Consider the following 19,710-nt stretch of genomic DNA (forward strand, 5'->3'; position numbering starts at 1 on the left):
TTTGGGGAATAAGACAGACAATCAAACACCCCTAGTCATGCAGGGAAGAGTACAAAACATTACAAATAAGCAAAAGAATGAAATTTTAAAACAAGAGGAATGAAAAAGAGGGAAAAATATTTCCATGCACAGAAAGACAGATATCTTGGAATATGACTTCTAAAAACATCAAATTCTAACTTAGATAAAACTTAAACTAAATTTGCACAAGGCAGAGGACTCTGCATAAATATACTCAATGAATACACTAACTTACATGGACATGAGAATAACTTATGAAGTCATATTTCAAAACGATGTTACTCTGTCTGGTCTGTACCTTTTTTATTGCCATATATGAGCCGTTCTTCAGATGGAGAGTCCAGAAAAAAGGAAGTGAATGATGGAGAAAAGGTGGTTGAGACAAATAAAAAGATAGAGATTTAACTTGGCAGTGGTACTGAAGAATGAATGTAGAAAGAAAGGGAGAAAAATGAAGTCCCTCATACTTGAAATTTGAAAAATGTAGTACTGTAGATCTGGCAAATAAGGAGGGATGCCACTGGGTAGAGCTCTAAAGGAAAGATTTCTTAAAAGATATGTGTTCAGAAGAAATTATGGACAGAATGACTATAATATTTGATGAAAGTAGACAAATTAGGGACAGAAAAAAACACATGAAAACACATAAGACTGATAAAAGACTGTGCTAACAACAATCGCACATTTATATTAATACCCCTAAGGAAATGTGTCACCCATGGAAGCATGTTAAGTGAAAGGTAATGACACAAATCAGATACAAACTCATGTGGTTCTTCAAGGACACCAAATCTGCAAAATCTGTAGCATACACAGAGAAATGTAGGTAACTTTATAAACTACCTTACCCACTCCCAATAAAGAAAAGGCTAAGCCTCCCACACTCCATTATAACAAAAGCCTATAATTTCTTGAAATCAGAATTGTGGAACTTTTGCACATACTCAGGATCAACAGTATGTGCTATCTGTTCCCAATCCAATCTGGAAGTTTGAGGGACATCTTTTTACACAAATAGCAACAGACTGTTTCAAAGCAAGTAATAGCTCTAAGAGTAGGCAGCAGAGACGTTTCATTTGAGCTTTCCATTGTAATGCTGACATACATGATTCCATTACAGGAAATGCAAAATTTTAGCTTAGTAAAACTATAACACATATGGGTTATCTATTTCCTTTACCAAACTCAAGACAAATATAACTGAAAGAAACAGTATTCATTCTAAATATCATAGAAACCAGTCTTCAAAAATTCCCTTAAATGATTACACAATACCTCCAAAAGGAATGCTATGTGCATTTACAAATGCCATATATTTCTGCAAATTTTTGCCTTTAGAAATAAACCCACAGGTACATTAAACAATACAGAATACCAAAGTCCATCACTTAAGAAGAAAGAGTCATTCCTTTGGCCAATTTCAGCCTTGAATATGCAAAAACTACTCTTTTCTTCCTCCCACTGGGAAATCTCCAATCCTATTCTTCCCCTTTCCCCATGGAAAAGCTAAACTCTTATTCTGCCTCCACAGCAATCACCAACTCAATAAGTTTTCTTCCTAAATCAGGTTTCTCTGCAGGCTCAATCCATAGCACAGTTTCACTGCTGAGCAGGAAAAGAAGGAGAGGACAGAAGGCATGTTATCGTGGTCAAAGGAAAGGAAAAAAGATGGAGTTGAGGGGAAGAAATAAGGGAATATGAATAAGAAAGGGAAACAAATGCAGCTCCAGTAGCTCCTTTCCCAACCTACCCTAGTATCTATCCTAAACTCCTTTCCTTTCCTCCATTACACAAGGTTCTTTCTCCTTCAAATCACTCTTGTTCCTAGACAAACTCCCAGATCCATATCCTCAAAACTTTCTTGGAGTCCCTACTCTTAATACTTGGTAGTGCAAAGGTGAAGCAATATGAAGGAACTGCACCTGCTATGCTGGCAGTGAAGGGAGATCTATTTCTAGTATGCAAAGTTGGAACTCAGTATATTTTCCCAGAGAAACACTGTCAAAAGTGGTGCCTGTGCTCAGTCGCTTAGTCGTGTCTGACTCTTTGCGACCCTATGGACTGTAGCTCGCCAGGCTCCTCTGTCTATGGGATTTCCCAGGCAAGAATACTAGAGTGGGTTGCCAGGCCTTCCTCCAGGGGATCTTGCAGACCCAGGGATCAAATCTGAGTCTCCTGCATTGGCAGGAGGATTCTTTACCACTAGTACCACCTGGAAAGCCCATAAATGGTGCTTCCCAATTTTTAAAATTACTTGAAGAGTGAGGAAAAATTTTCATCCTCTCTATTCCCTCATATGGAAGAGAAGATTTTGAGAAGTTAGGTTACTTTCCTAAGATTACACAGCTAGTATAATGGTAGCACCAAGACATCTGAACCACCGATCCTTTTCACTAAACTACAGTGCCTTTTTAATGATCAAATTTGATTCACCTCTGGAGTTTAAGAATGATATAACAAGTTGATAAATAAGTATAATTTTTCACTGATAGAAAAAAATATTGATAAGATGCATAAATTTCATTAGAAGGAATATAATAAAAATTTATATTTATTCTTGGTTGAATTCCCAAAAACAATTGTCTGCTGATGCTGCTAAGTCACTTCAGTTGAGTCCAACTCTGTGCGACCCCATGGACAGCAGCCCACCAGGCTCCCCCCATCCCTGGGATTCTCCAGGCAAGAACACTGGAGTGGGTTGCCATTTCCTTCTCCAAAGCATGAAAGTGAAAAGTGAAAGTGAAGTCGCTCAGTCGTGTCCGACTCTTAGTAACCCCGTGGACTGCAGCCTACCAGCCTCCTCCGTCCGTGGGATTTTACAGGCAAGTGTACTGGAGTGGCGTGCCACTGCCTTCTCTGACAACTGTGTCTATCTTCATATAAATCATCAATATCTAAACCAAGTACTATATTAGACTTAACAGAGAAATTTTTTCCTTTTTATTACAGAAGGAGGACTAAAGGATCACCTGTCACTACTTCTATTTAACATTATTGATTCAACTTTTTTAAAAGAAATAAAAGATTAAAATGTAGAAAATAACAGTATCAGCCTTATGCAAATGACATTTTTTAAAGTTATGGAAAACAAAATAAAAATTATCGTAGGAAGTAATTCTGCTGATCCAACTTGTTGAACATAAGATAAACCGCCAAATATATAATTATACAGTTAGAGAATACATTAAGAGAGATACCAGTTGCAATAGTAATTAGAATACAAAATAGTGAAATATTAATTTAGCTTGGTAATAACAGCTTTTTTCAAAGAAAAAACATAATTTTAAATAAAATAATGATATACTAAATATATTAAAAGGAATAATTATAGTAAATGAATTATATAGTGCAAAAAATTTTATCTTAGTTTAGAAAATTATACATTATTTTAAAAAACTTTCTAGATTCAGATATAGATAGAATGTAATGCCAATTAAAACTTCTACTATAAAATGAAGAGCAGAAATCAATGAAATTCAAGCCAAGAAAATAACAGAGAAAAATCAACAAAATCAAATATTGGTTCTTTTAGAAGTAGAAATAAAAGTAATACACGTCCCCACCAGCCAGGCTAAACAAGAAAATAAAGATTTTTTTGAAATTTATTTTTAGAAATAAAAAATTGGTTGTTAAGTACTGAATCATGGATATCAAAATAATTAAAAATATTATGAATAATAAAAAAATTCTTACTAGTTTCCAGAATTTGATATTAACAAAAAAACTCTACTGAAAAAAATTAGTAGGATATGCACAAAAATTATTTCATTATATTATTGATCATTATATCAGTATCTATAACACTGTGAACTATAATCTAAACCTAGAACTAATCTTACAACAATGGTAGCAGAACAGGGAAAATAAATATTTAATTAAAACTATTTTAAAATGCTATGGAAAAGACAGATGATGAAATATGTTAGAACTAAAAACTTTTCTACAAAACATCAGAAAGAGAGAATTAAAATAAGGAAAAATAAATATTATTCATTGAAACTTCTTATCCCCCCAAAAAGAACTAATATAAGTTAATTTATTTCAGTTAACGAAACTATAAGCCAGAGTAAAAGCACTCGCTGCCTGCCACCAACAGATGGCAACAGCAGACATGTATATAGTCACTCTGTACTTTGAACAAACAGAATTAAAACAGTTTAAGAACTGAACCTGTTTGTAAGTAAAGATATTTCTAAAAAAAAAAAGCAAGGGGAAGAAACTGAACTAAAAAAAAAATAGTAAAGATATTTCTAAATAGCTTTATTCAGATTTTACTTGTTAGGTGGTCACCTGAGAGGAAGTTTACACAGCTGGTAAAGCAGATTTCTTCCTTAGCATCATTAGAATTCAAATATATATAAATTAAACCAATGGTAACTTACTTCTAAGTAAAAATGACCAAAACCCAATTAGGTGGGCCTGTGAAAAAATAGCTCTATGGATTCATTGCTAGAAACACTTCATATTGGTCCAATTCTTATGTAATTTGGCAGTTCACAGCTAAAATAATGAAGCTAAAATTCTTTATACTCATTATTAACTCTGTAATTTTCTTCAAGAAATTTATTCCAAGAAGGAAAATTAAAACTATTGTATGACTATGTTTATTGCATGCTATTCATAATAAAGATAATTTAAAGCAACCCAAATGCCAAACAACATAAGATTAACTACAAAGATTATGGTATAGTAACATAAAAAAATATGTAGGTGTCTAATATTACCACTATGTAAACCATGTTCAATAGATGGGAACATTTATATACTGATTAAAACTATGAAAAATATGCTGCAACAAAGATGTGAGGGGCAGATGGAAGGAAATAAAGAGTTTTCAGCTTATAAATTATTTCTATTTTTTGTTTATCCAATTAATTAACACAATAAATATTTAAGTTCTAAATAAAATCTTCAAAACATAAAAAGAAAAGTAATTTTGCTTCTATTGTAGTAGTTTATACTATAAATGTGCATTAGATACACAGGCTGGCTGTCTTATATAACAATTAATAACCATGTATAACTTTGTTTCTACGAAAAAAAGGGCTTTCTGAATCTCAAACTAAACAAGAGGTTTCTTAGAACATAACCACTCAAAACTGGGAACAGCTTATTTTGATTTCTGAAAAGAAGTGACAACAACACTATGTATTCAGGTGTTTCTGATGCATTAAGAATATAGTACCAATGAAACAAAAAGCATTTTTATCCTCCCTTCTAAGTAGTGTCCATATTCATGAAGAACCACATTCTTTTAGCACTTCAATTTTCTTTTCCTTCTGTTCTCTTTCAAATTTCCCCTTTCCCAAAATTCATTTTCTTCCCCATATCAACAGAAAAAAAAATAACTAAAATTAGTTTAGAGTCCTAAATAATATCTGAAAAAAGTGACTTGTCACTTATCAAATAGTATAGCCATTTGAGAGCAATGACTATAATTTACAAGAGTATATTGAAATTGGGCAGTTAAACAATAGCATTTCACAATAAAAAACAGTAAAATAAATAGTCATACCATCAAACTGGTCTTCGCCTTCAGTCATAAGTTCATCATCAGAGCAAATACTCAGAACGTTTACCAACATTTCTGTCACTATTAAAAACAAATGTTACACATTAGCTGATTATATTCAACTATCTACATGTATACAGGGCAACCATTTATATAAATGATCAAATGATTTATAACGCAAGATTAACACATTTAGATAGTAGAAATGATGGAATTAAAACGCTATATGGGCTTTCAAACTGAAAAAAATCAAATGGCTAACAAGCCTGAGAGAGATTCTTTATGGAGTAAGTAATCAGGCGCCTGGGGGAGCAGGGTGGGGGGAAGCAGCCCACATAGGGGAAGTACAGGGATGAATAACATCGAAACATATACATTAATTTTTCATTATGGATACAACATTAAGGAGTCGGGAAAAAACAATGGCACAGTTTCATTGTTTTAAGAAGTTTTAGCATTCAATCTTTTAAAACCTGGCTCAAGCAATCCCCCTGAAACTTAATCTTAAGACTACTAATGACTATCTAACAACTAGAAACGACGGTTCTTTTTTAGGCTTAATTCTCCTTCATCATTCTGCCTTCTCTTTTCCCTTGCTTTCCAGGATTTTACTCTTCTGGTTTTTCTACCTTTTAGACACTTTTTTCCCCCGAATCTTCTTTTTATATCTTCAATCTCTTGGTGATTCCATCCGTTCCTACATATTTTCAAGTATTACCTTTTGAGGATGATTCTGAAGTCTTTACTGCCAGTCTCTACCTCCCCTTAAATTTCTGGATTTCTTTGCTGGTTTTATTGTCAGCTGTTTCACACTATCTGTATATTGTCCGTTTCCCCTGCTGCTGCTGCTGCTAAGTTGCTTCAGTCGTGTCTGACTCTGTGCGACCCCAGAGACGGCAGCCCACCAGGCTCCCCTGTCCCTGGGATTCTCCAGGCAAGAACACTGGAGTGAGTTGCCATTTCCTTCTCCAATGCATGAAAGTGAAAGAGAAGTCACTGAGTCTTGTCCAACTCTCAGCAACCCGATGGACTGCAGCTCACCAGGCTCCTCTGTCCATGGGATTTTCCAGGCAAGAGTACTGGGGTGGCATGCCATACTATAATGAAACTTCCTGAGCACAAGGTGTTGTTCTGTTTACTCCTGCATCCCCAGAGCCATGCACATGAGAGGCATCCAGTAAATATATGACAAATGAGTAAATAAATAAAGGTACAAGCAAACTTCAATTAATAAATAAAAATGTCTATTGAGTATTAGCCCCTGGATATCCTGACAACACCTAGAAAAGAACACATTCAAAACAAAATTTAATACTGCCCCTATTGTTTCTCCTAATAAATATATTAATAGGATACTATATGCCAGGCACTGTGCTAAAGCTTTGGGATTCAGATACAAAAGGTTCAGTCTTGACCCTCCAAAAGCTTACTAACTACTAAAGGATATATAGTTATAAATATATATATGTACATATAAACTATCACAAAAATGCAATGAGCACTATGCTCTAAGTATGCAGAGTTATGCACAAGATCTGCTGAAGAAAAGCAGCTTTTGGTTTGGAATAGAAATTGGCCAGGTGGAAGTGGCAGATAAGGCATTCTAAAAAGAAGTTAGAAAAAGTAAGCAACAGTCAATAAATCAGTGGAATAAAATTAAGGAGTCCAGAAATAGAACAATTCAGTGGGGAAAGAATAGTTTTTTCAACAAACAGTGCTGGGACAAATGGATATCCACATACAAAAGGATGAAGTTGGATCCCCACTTTACAACACACACACACACACACACACACACACACACACACACAGAGTAAATCAAAAAGGATCTAGGACCTAAACGTAAAAGTTGCTGGGACAAGTGGATATCCACATACAAAAGGATGAACTTGGATCCCCACTTTACAACACACACACACACACACACACACACAAGTGGATATCCACATACAAAAGGATGAACTTGGATCCCCACTTTACAACACACACACACACACACACACACACACACACACACACACACACACACACAGAGTAAATCAAAAAGGATCTAGGACCTAAATGTAAAAGTTGGTCAAACTATAAAATTTTTAGAAGAAAGCACAGAGGCAAATCTTAATGAGCTTGGCAATAGTTTCTTAAATATAACACCAAAGCACAAGCAACAAAAGAAAAAATAAAGAGGACTTCATCAAAATTAAAGACTCTAGTGCTTCAAAGAATATCACCAGGAAAGTAAAAAGATAATTCACACAACAAGAGAAAATATTTGTAAATCATATATCTGATATGGGACTCACCTTTAAAATATACAAAGAATTCTTATAATTCAATAGTAAAAAGACAAATAATCCATTTAAAAATGAACATTTCTTAAAATAAGACATGAAAATGTAAAATAAGCACATAAAAATACACTCAATGTCATTATTAATTAGAGAAATGAGATACAATTTCATATCCAATATGATGGCTATAATAAAAAAAGATTTTTAAAAAAGTATTGGCAAGTGTAAGGAAAAACTAGAAACATTATACACTGCTGGTAGGATTATAAAATGGTATAGCTGCTTTGGAAAACAGTTTAGCAGATCCTCAAAACGTTAGACATAGAGTTATCATATCATCCAGCAACGCTATTCTCAGTTACATATCTAAGAAGAATGAAAACATATTGTACAGGAATATTCATCATAGCATTATTCATAGTAGTCAGAAAGTAAAGAGTACCAAATGTCCATCAGCTGATGAACGGATAAACAAAATATGGTATATCCATACAGTAGAATATTATTTTGTCATAAAAAGGAATAATGTATTGACTCAGGCTACAACATGGATAAACCTTAAAAATATTATAGAAACAAGTCAGTCACAAAAGACTACATACTGCATGATTCCATTTATATGAAATTTCCAGAACAGGAAAACCTATGCAAACAGTAAGCAGACAAGTGGTTGCACAGGGCTGGAGAGAAGATGTGGAGGGAACTGGGAACTGCTAATGGACACAAGGTTTCTTTGAGAGGATCATGAACACATTTCAAAACTGATTGTTGTGACAGACACATAACTCTGAATATACTAAAAATCAGTGAAGTACACAATGGAAATACGTTAATTGTATGGTATTTGAATTATACCTCAACAAAACTGTCATGAGAAAATAAAGAAAAAGTATTAAGGCATGAAACTTGAAAGAGCATATACATATAGTACATTCAGGAAGTTGGCTATGCTGTTTCATGGCTGGAACATAGAAAACGTGAAAGAAAACAACAAAAAAAATGAAGCTGAAGAGAAACTAGGCAAGGTACAAAGACTTCATGTGACAGGTTAAGGTTTATCTTGAGAGTTACCAGGGTCATTTACAGTTACTAAGTACTAGCTTCTATGTGTGTACTGCTTTCCATCTAGAAGCTTTGCTGTGAAGGAAAGGCAAGAGAATCATAGCATAATAGTGGTCAATGAAAGATATCAGACAGGGGAAATGTTATTTTTTATTTAAAGATCAGATATATTTGAACATTTTACAAAAGGGCTTAGTAGAGAGAGTCTGAAGATAGAGAACACCTAAGTAATAAAGTAAATTTCCTGAAAAAGCAGAAGGATAATGGAGTATAAGAACAAGTCAGAAACAGTAGCCCTGGATTGAAGGGTCACATTTTCAACAGGCTAAGAATTCAAGATGAGTGCAGTTTATCAGGATGGTCTAGTGGTTAGGAATTCATGGTTTCACTACCAAGAGTCAATCCCTAGTTGGGGAACTAAGATCCCCAAAAGCCATGCAGTATAGCCCCCCCCTCTAAAAAAGATGAGTGCAGTTTAGAAAGCAGGGGAACAGTAAGCAGAGAAAGCTTCCATAGATGGTATGTGTTTTCTCTGTCAGTAAGGGAAGTGGCTAGAAAAAGAAAATGTTTAAGTTAAAAAAAAGAATTTTAGAATACATCCTGGTGGCAATAAGTGAGGAAGGAGACTAGTGACATAAAGATGTCTGGGTACTACTGAGAGCCTAGCTAACGCTAGAAATCAAAGGGTGATACCAAATCATTGCTGTTGTTGTTTAGTCACTAAGTTGTGTCCAACTCTTTTGCAATCCCACAGACTATAGTCCACAAGGCTCCTCTGTCCATGGGATTTTCAAGGCAAGAATGCTAGATTGGATTCCATTTCTTTCTCCAGGGAATCTTCCTGACTTAGGGATCAAACCCACATCTCCTGTATTGGAAGGCAGGTTCTTTATCACTAAGTCACCAGGGAAGACCCAAGGCTATATAAATATCTCCAGTAGCACTCTATATCCTAACTGTAAAAATGGAGAAAATGGATAGTTAGACTTTACTGGGGCTAAGATTAATAGGACAAAGTAAAAAAACAAGAGAGAAAAGAGTTTGGGGTTGGTGGGCTACAGTCCACGGGTCGCAAAGAGTTGGACACAACTGAGCGACTTCACTTTCACTTAAGAAGAAAGAAAGGCAAAAGGGCATCAGATTAAAAAGAAAACAACATGGTCAAAGACCTAGCAATCCCAATGAAGACGAAAAGCAGCTATAACTGAAGTGAGGGGTTGCTAGAATAACAGTTCTCATCAGTGTGTTAACGGCACTATCATTATCACACTCAAAACATCCAAGCCAAATTCAATCATTCCCTCCTCTTAAACAAGCAATCTTGTTAAGTCTCACTGATTCTACTTTTACAGTTCTTGGAGTTCTCCCATACTTTCCATTCCTAATGTTAACAGGGCTTCATTATGTTTCTGATTCCTGATGAAGTTTCATAACAGGTCTTCCAATCTCTAGTCTTTCTTCCAGTTCATTTCACCAGAGTAATTTTTCTAAATGACTATCATGATTATTTTCTGTTGCAGTTACATCCCACCATTTATCAAAGTTCCAGATTCTCTGTTTAAATGATCAAAATCCTCCTGACCTAATTTTGACTTTCCTTCTTTTTCTACTATTATCCTTCATTCATTACTTTCTAATGTATGAAGAGGCTTCCCTGGTGGCTCAGATGGTAAAGAATCTGCCTGCAATGTGGGAGACCCAAGTTCAAACCCTGGGTTGGGAAGATCCTCTGGAGAAGGGAATGGCAATCCACTCCAGTATTCTTGCCTGGAGAATCCCAAGGACAAAGAAACCTGGCAGGCTATAGTCCATGGGGTTGCAAAAAAGTCAGACACGACTGAGCGATGAACATTTCATTTCATCTTTCATACATTACTTGCTAATCAAATTGAACTCCTAAACATTTGTCAGTGACCTTAGGATTTCTACCTGTCAGACTCAGCCTTGGGAAGTACCTCCTCCTAAAACTGTCTTACTCACATCTTATTGCACAATTACTGTCTTACTGCACAATTCCAACATTCTTTAACCCCCAGTTCAAATGCTACTTTAATCTCTCTGATAGACAGAATCTCCTTTCTCCTGTTAATTCCAAAAAAATCTGGTAAATGAACAAATCTTACATATATGACCTTCTATGGCAGATCACACCATACTGGATTCTCTGAAGCAGAGGTTCTTAAATTGGGGCCAGTAAACCTGACGGCATCACCAATTCACTTCAGATCTATGAGCAACCTCAAAATGTTACATATGTAAAGACTGTACATGTATTTCGTACATGAAATTTTCTGGGCGGTGTAAGTCTCTAACTTTTACCATGTTCTCAAAAGGGTTTTAATCTTATCTCTGAGCCTCATTCCATAACATTTATAGATACAAAAAATAACAGCTGAGATCTGATTCAAAACAACTGAGGTATGGGATGGGGAGCAGTGGATGGGGATATAAATGACACAGTATTGGCCATGATTTGATAACTGTCAAAGCTGAATAATTGGTACATAGTAATTCATCATATTATTTGCTCTACCTTTTATATGCTGCAAGTTTTATAACATAAGATTTTTAAAAAATGAAATAAAAAGTCCACAAGAGGTTAAAAAACTACTTTCACCTAACTTTGGGATTAAACCAGCCTCCAAGGAAGCCTCTGGCTAGGTTAGTTGCTTCCCAGGGACTAGATCAGAGTCAAACTGGTTTTCTCAATGTGGAATCCAATGAAGAGTCATTTGCAGATTTTCACACCAAAAGAAAATTTTCATTAGAATGAAGAAGTAAATAGGCTATTTAAACAGCTAACGTGTATTAAAATGGAAAAATATGCAAAGAGTTTAAGAAAATTTTCTTACTGTGTTCAACACTGGTTAGAATTCTATTTGTGTATATTGTTCAAATCTGAAATTCTGATTTTAGAAAGATATGAATAATTTAGAGAAGATCCACAGAAAAACAACAAAAATGGTCAGATAGTTTGAATACTTCCTTACAATAAATAGCTAAGATGATGTAGAGTGGCAAAAAAGAACAAAAGATCACTTTGTAGCAGACTTCAAATACAGGATCACTGAAAGAAATCCACTTTCACTTATGAGAGATCCACAGAAACTAGATTTAAGTTTTCTCATCTCTCAAAAGGAGTTAGACTACGTGATTGTGATCACTGAGAGATCTAAAATTCTATCTAAAACCAGGGCAAAAATCAGATGCCCTGGTTTTTGACAGGTGCATTAGTTGAGGAAAACCTATTAACTTCTCTTTGTTTGAATACTCATAGCATAAACATTTAGATTAGATATAATGAACTACTTCCTTTTTCGTGGAGGCATCAGAAAATCAAATTAGAAATATCCATTTTCCTCCTACCTATCTTCCCTGCTTTCCCCACCCACCATCCCACTTATACTACGTTAAAATAGTTGTGCTGCAGTCTAGCCTGGAGGCAGAATAAGCAACATGAATTCTCAAATTCCCTTTAGCCTGATGAGGCTATGATTGAACTATTTCTCATATACCAAAGATAGAAGGTTATAAGTGTAATGCATCCCTTGCACCTAAGCCCTTTACTGGCCCCCTTCTCAATCGCTAAAGCGGGTAATTCTATCTCCATATTAATGTTGACCTACGGAGTAACTGATGAAGCCCAAAGGGAATCTGCAAAAAACCTGTTGAACATACAGTTTAAGTAGTAACTCTGAATTTTAGAACCAAAAATGCCTTGGCAGAAGTAACATATCTCAGGCAGAAAGGAACATTTTGTAACATAGAGGAGGTGAGAAAAAATAGAGAGGGATATAGAACAAAATGTTTTACAATCATATCTGTACTCTAATACTCATATTCCACATATGAAAACTGAGGTATTGCCTCATGGGGAAATTAACACTAAAATGGAAAAAGAAGAATGTGATAAAGTAAGGAAGTCTTAAGAACTCTACAGAACTAAAATAAAAATCAAAAATAAAACCTCTTAAATAGTATTTATGCTTTTTTAAGCCTATTAAGTACATACTAATAGGAATCTCTAAATTATCAGGAAACCATTACCACTAAAATTATATCCATAGAATATATTGCTCCATATAGGAGAAGAAATATTAGGTCAGAACCTGAATTTCTCTTTATCATTTCTGACAGTACAGAGCTGCTACAAAATGACTAATACTGCCCCAAATGGAGGCTATTAAATCCTCCCATGAATTGCCATGACATCCCCAAGAGCCATGTTAAAATATGCAAAAGCGTCAGTTCCAAAGCAAAGCCATCTCTCCATTCCTTCATAAAAGATTTAAGCTAAAGAAAAAAAGAAAGAAAACCCAACAGCTGAAGACAACATCAGGCTATTTATAAGTCTTCTCCCAGTCCCCCAGACACCCTCACATGGGGGCTGTAAACAGCTAACTAAAATATCTTTGAGGCTCTCATATCCACACCCACTGACACAAGCAGAGCTGTATCCACAGTGAAACTAGACTTCAGCTCCCTTTAGCAAGTAGTATGTGCCTGCAGTAGTAAACTGGAATAAATATAACAGTATAACAATTTTTTAAAAACAAAAATCATACCTTTTTCTCCAACAAACGGTAAAGACCATGTGAAAACATCCATAAAATTGGGCAACCAATAAGGATGTGGAGAACAGTTAAACTGTCGAATATTCATCACATTATTTTCATACTTTAATACAGCAGCTGCAAGATAAGTTTGAATGTCAATGTAACAATTTGTCTTTAACTCCAAAAGTCTAAAACACATAAAAGCAGAAAAAATATCTTTTAAGGGGGGTGGAAAATCAAGGGGTGAGTGGAATGAAGGGTACCAGAGAGAGGTAGGAACTAATTTTTAGTAGTAATACACTTTTCGCTTCCAACACAGTTTTATGTAGAACATAGTCAGATCTTTACTTGTTATTATTAATGAAATTCCCAATCTTTCTAGAATGCTTGTTGTACTTTATAATCCAATACAAATAATCCAACATGCATGTTTATTAAATCCAAAATTGTGAGAACTCAGTTTTTTGAGGAAACATAGAACAGCAATGAGCAATTTTCTAGGTCTAAGAGTTCATACAAGCTGGAGGAATTTAAGAGGGTCTTTTTAGTTGCAGGCAACCTGAAAAGGACAACTAAATGGAAATAAAGCAAGAAAAAAAAAAACACAGAGAAGAAAAAGAAACATTTGGAACATTTTATTTATGAATATATGAATGTACTTATTTCATGTATTGTAAGAAATCAAGTGAAACTACTACAAAGAAATATTTCACTTCATTTAGAAAAAAATTCATTAAAATACCAAAACAGAAAAACTCAAAGGTAACATACTTATCTCAATTTCAAATATCTTTCTAAAACTTCATAAGTTGATATAAATAATACCTTAAATTAACCTGATAAAGATTTCAGGCACTGGTTATATTATTTTATGGAACACTGGATTAATGGGCTAGATTCTAATCTAAACTACAGTATATACCATATGTGTAATAGTAAATTATTTAACTAATCTGTTTCTCATTTATAAAACATCCTGCCTATCTCAGAAGTTTAAGGTCAGAGAATAGAATTCACGTGAAAGTACAAAAAAATATAAAATGTTTGGCAGATACTAAAATAGTTATGTGCTTACTTTTTTTTCATTTTAATGTAAAGGACTGAATGTATGTATTAAATTCCATGATTTGGGATTCTAGCTAATATAGAATCAAAATACGCTTGTTTCTCTGATGAAATTCTCATGAAATAAATGTATGTCAAATTTAGCCTCAGAAATTAAGGACTGATACCAAGCTTTTAATTTAAAAAAAGAGAAAGATAAAGAATCTAGAAAATTGCCCTATAGATGGAATGAAACATTATGAACATGTCCCGTACCATGTAAGCACTCAAATCATTAACACCATGTACAGAATCGGCACTATCAAGAGACATTTGATTTTGACAAGACGGATTGAATGGTTTGAGTTTCTTTTTGGAGTACTAAGAAAAGTATCCCTTGATCTCCTGAGTTAAACTGACAAAGGACAACCAATATGGCAGTAATCAACCGAGCACTGAACGCTAGTTCCTTTAATACTAACAAAGGGAGGTTACAGGTACAAAGTTAAATATAACAAATCAATTTGGAGAATGGAGTCCAAACTTAGATATATTTTTCCTTAAAAATGAAGCCTTGCTTCATTAGGTATCTTTATAGAAGTTTCAAATTTTATAAAACAAGATATAATTTAAAAGATTATCTTAGCACTGGTATAATCCTTGGAGGCATTATAGTTTCTAAAGACCACCAACTCGGTTAATCTCTATGGTATGGTTGTTTTGGTAATTAATACAGTATGGAGTTCTTACAGCATACCCTGTATCCAAGCTATTTGATAGCCTGCTACTGCTACTATCTGATCTCAGGTAAATGTTTTAACCTTTTAACTATCGCCTATAATCTTCCAAAAACTCTATTTTGCTCCTCTTTTGAACTCAAACCCATATTTAGCAATGACCTCATTAAATGTACTTTAAAAAATCTTTAACCTTCTGTTCTTTCCTCCTGGCACAACCACTCCTGTCTGACCTTGGGAACTATGGCATAGTCAACTGAATTCCTGATATATCAAGACAGAATAGGAGCTGGCTTCTTGATTTCCTCTTCTGAAAATGTGAACTGCCTAAACATACTTAAGCTCATCTTCAATGTCCTTGGCACACACTTAACTAGATTAAGATCCTTTGGTATTATCTCTCAATGAATTATGTTCCAAGTTAAAGGAAATCCAGTTGTAACAGACAGATCAAATTTGGAGGGAAGGAGGTGGAATATAAACCACTAGAAAAGAAGGTAAATTACAAAGACATAAGAAAAAAAAAGGAAGAAAGAGCAGTAAAAAGAAAGGAAAGGGGAAACTGTCTTCCTGAAAGAAGGTTGGACTGAGTTAATTAAAGGTTCAATTACAAATCATCATGGGGCAGTGGATAAAAAATTAGAGAATAAGAAAGGAAAAGAAAACCTACCTCAGTGGACATAAAACAAGAAACATGATAAACAACCATACAGTTCAAATACATGAAATGGTCGAAGGAGCAGCAGCAGCTTTATGCAAGCAAGAAAACATTCTCTTGATTATAAGAGAAAAGATTTAAGAAAGGGGAGTTTGAGAAAATCATGTGCATTTTTACTTGACAGAGTTACCTCAGAATATTCTTTCACAGGCAGTTTTTGTGAATGACAAAGTTGTGAAATGGTAACGTGACTTAAGTTTCACATTTTGGATTTTCATTTCTTGTCCTCTCCCCTCCCTTATATCTTATATTTTTTCATAAAGAGATTTGGATAGTTACAGTTTCAAACAATGCCCCTTTTCTACTATATTTTCAAAAAATAAGTCAATCAAAATACTAAGTTGCTTAACAATTTTTTTATCAACAACATCTTACCTTTATTATTGTAGACATCTAAGTAATTAGGTGCCGAAAAAATTGTTATTAATGAAGGGAACCCTGTAGTTTGACTTTTTCTGTACATTCTATAGCTGCAAAACAAATAACTTAATATGCATCGTAAAGCATCAATCATGGTTACTAAGTTTGATTTGTACATAAGGTGTTAATTTGGGTTAGGGAAACAGAGTTCTTACCCTGCATCTTGAGCTTCATGAGCTCTAATAATCGATAACAAATTATTGTTTTGCAAAAATTCACACACTGCTGGATAGCTGTGGGGAAAAAGAGAAAATTAAGTAAAATAATGACTTTCTATATATAATGAAAGCATACGCTATTTTAACAACTAAAATGTGATTAAGCTTGAATATTTTTCCTTACTTATAAAAATACGAACATCCTCGAACTGTATTGTGACTAAAATGTTCCTGTGATTTTTCATTTCCAAAATCTTCAGAAGGATCGGACCATAGCAAGTCACACATTGGTCCAAATGCAGGTGGCTCTTTGAATCTATCTAACTGTGAAAGAAAGAAAAGAAACGAAGAGCAGAAATAACTTGTCAAAAGTGAGAATGGAATAGACAAAGGAAAGTGGTACCAACTCTGAATACTGTGCATACTACATTGTTCTGAACAGTTAGAAGATATTTTCTTAAAATACCAGTATATTAATTTTTACCATTACCTAATCTTGGCAGTGAAGAGAGGTTTGAAGCTTCTAGTCTCTACTCAACAAAATGCTATAAATAGGAATCAACTCTTGTTACTAAAATATATACTCACTCTCCTAATATCATCCAGTGTGTGTATTTCTGGTGAAAGTCCACCATGAACACAAAGAAATTGTTGGTTTAAAAGTGCAGCAAGAGGCAAGCTATCAAAAGCTTCCATACAAGCTTCATAGACTCTTTCTGAATATTTAATTTTACCTAGAGAAAAAAAATTCAGTAATTGAAAACTGCATCATTTGTTAATCATTTAAAACATATACATGCACATACATAAATGACTATTAAAACCAAGGCAAAAAAATTAAAGATATGGATAACAGCCAAGTGGTAGCTAGGGGTGCAGAGTTGGTAAAGGGGTGAGTATCAAAGGCAGCAAGGAGGAATTCATGGGATGATACTTTTCTGTATTGTGACTGTGATGGTAGACAGCTTTAATCATTTGTTAAAGTTGAGAACTAAACACTTCAAAGAGTAAATTTTACTGCATACAAAAATTTTTTTTTAAAAAGGCCAGCATCTTGCCCCATAAGAATCAATAAAGATAAGCAATGTTACTGTACTTACAAAGACAAAATATTTGCACTCCTTAGATTTATTTTGTGTATGCAGCAGATAGTCATAAAATATTACTATAAGTAATAAGTCAAATCTCTAAAAATAGCTCAACTCTTTACCTTTATAGGCTATGTAAGGCAAAAAATTAGTACTATACTTAAAGGTAGTGTTAATTATTTTATTCTACAAGTCAGTGACTACTTTTTTGTTACAGAGAAGACTTAACAAAACAAAACTCAAAGTCCATCCAATTAAAAAAAAATAAAAGATATTTTTCCTATTTTGGAGGACCAGAGGGTTTCCTTTAGCCTACAATGAACACTTAAAATGAGCAGCAAAGCAAGAAGTCAACGTAACACAAGAAAGAATTAAACTGTCATCTACTTTTAAAAGTCTGTCATACGTATTCCTTTGCACCTTTATACTTTTAAATTCCTGGATATTTTATGTTTTTAGTGGGATTTTGCTGGACAGCTTGTTACTTATATAAGAAAAAAAAATTCAGTTCCTATTTCACTGTTTAACACTATAACTCAAATATGAGAAGATCTAGCAATCAGAGATTATAAACTGGTAGTCTGATGACAGACCTGTTTTCCAACACTGCAGTTTAATAAAAACTTTAATTTGATTGCTTTGAGGTCAAGCATGAACTTTCCCGGCCTCATCTTATATTCATTTCAGTTACCCACCCGATCTTTGAAGTTGTATCAGAGTTTGCCACTTCTGCCACTACCTGTCACTATATTGATCTTTATTGCATCATGTTTTGCATCTCAGTAATTCTGAAGTTATTTTCTAATTTTAAATCTTAATTCTAAGACTTAATACAGCCATGAGTACTAACAAGTACATAGCTAGGAGATGTGAGAAAAGGTCAAACTCTATACTATATGATTGCTTACAGCTATTAAGATTACCACAGCCATAAAAAGTTAAGAGAGAAATGGGATAAATATTGTAGACTAAGACCTTCAATTAATCAACAATGTGTGTATGACACAATCTGCATAATTAAAAAATAAATAAAACAATCTGCAGTGATGACAGGATGATTAATTTGTTAAGAATGTTCATGGGAATGTCTCAGTATCGGTGGAGAGAAATCTCCAATGCAACATTTCTTTTCACTTGGTTCATATTCTTCCTGTTAGAAAAAAATAATTCTAAAATTAAAACTATACACAGAGCTCAAAACTGTTCCTAAGTACATATGTAAAAATCAAATTTATTAGGAAATACTGAAATGAAAACATCTGAATAATATTAAACACTGGAGAACCATAGACAATCTTCCTGAAAGCTTTACATGTTTGGACACAGAATCTGTTCTTACATGTTGCACTGTAAAATCTTCAAACTCTACTACCCACATCACTCTAAAAGAACCCTGAGGAAGTGAAAATAGTTCTCATGGCAGTACTCACATTCCTGCTTAAAGGTAAAATATTCAGTAAGGTGTCTGCATTCATGGTTGCCTCTCAGGAGAAATAATGTACTTGGATATAGGATCTTCAGGACCCATAAATATAAGACACACTACAAAAGAAAATGTTTCCAGTGAATTAATCGTATATTTTTGTTTAACTAAGCTGTTTGATCTTTGTTTCATTTCCTCTAACCCTATTACCCTTATAATTTCTATTATTCTTCATTATCTTTTTATTATCTTTTTCTCTTTGTCCCTTACTAAAACAAAGCTCCACGAAATTAGGGACTTTGTTTCTTATTCATGCCTGATTTACCACTCAGAAAAGTACCTAGTAAGTAGAAGAGCAGTAAATATTTGTTGAATAAATGAGTCAAATAATTTAATTACCTTAGATTTACAAATTGTTTGCTGTAAAAACAATTAGCAGATTGGTCTCCTCCTTAGGTATACCAATAAATAAAACAGTAACAATGTCAAAAATAAATAGCAGCTAATATTTACTGAGTATTCATAATATGCTAAGCACTAATTATTCCTCAAACAACCCTATGAAGTATGTAATATTATCTCTATTTTACAAATGAGGAAACAGAAGCAAAGAGCTTAAGTAACTTGTCCAAAATCACAAAACCTCTAATCCTCTGATTTTAAGCGTTATGCCATGCTGCCTA

The 19,710-nt window shown here is 34.0% G+C and overlaps 1 protein-coding gene across 8 annotated transcripts in view; it reads right to left on the reverse strand.

Annotated features, from left to right (window-relative positions):
- Positions 1-19,710, reverse strand: part of PPP3CB (protein phosphatase 3 catalytic subunit beta) — a 47,543-nt gene that overhangs the window by 10,546 nt on the left and 17,287 nt on the right. For 4 of the 8 annotated variants that reach the window (XM_015104429.3, XM_042240909.1, XM_042240907.1 and 1 more), the window contains exons 4-11: positions 19,035-19,146; positions 17,105-17,250; positions 16,701-16,840; positions 16,514-16,591; positions 16,314-16,408; positions 13,449-13,574; positions 5,537-5,614; positions 320-346 (exon numbers count right to left, since the gene is read on the reverse strand). In XM_015104429.3, coding sequence (XP_014959915.2) covers positions 320-346; positions 5,537-5,614; positions 13,449-13,574; positions 16,314-16,408; positions 16,514-16,591; positions 16,701-16,840; positions 17,105-17,250; positions 19,035-19,146 — 802 coding nt within the window. The remainder of the gene's footprint in view (positions 1-319; positions 347-5,536; positions 5,615-13,448; positions 13,575-16,313; positions 16,409-16,513; positions 16,592-16,700; positions 16,841-17,104; positions 17,251-19,034; positions 19,147-19,710) is intronic. The other 4 variants (XM_015104436.3, XM_015104431.3, XM_042240910.1 and 1 more) reach the window with 1 other exon arrangement.

The sequence above is a fragment of the Ovis aries genome, chromosome 25 (genome assembly GCF_016772045.2).
Source record: "Ovis aries strain OAR_USU_Benz2616 breed Rambouillet chromosome 25, ARS-UI_Ramb_v3.0, whole genome shotgun sequence".
Lineage (NCBI taxonomy): Eukaryota > Metazoa > Chordata > Mammalia > Artiodactyla > Bovidae > Ovis > Ovis aries.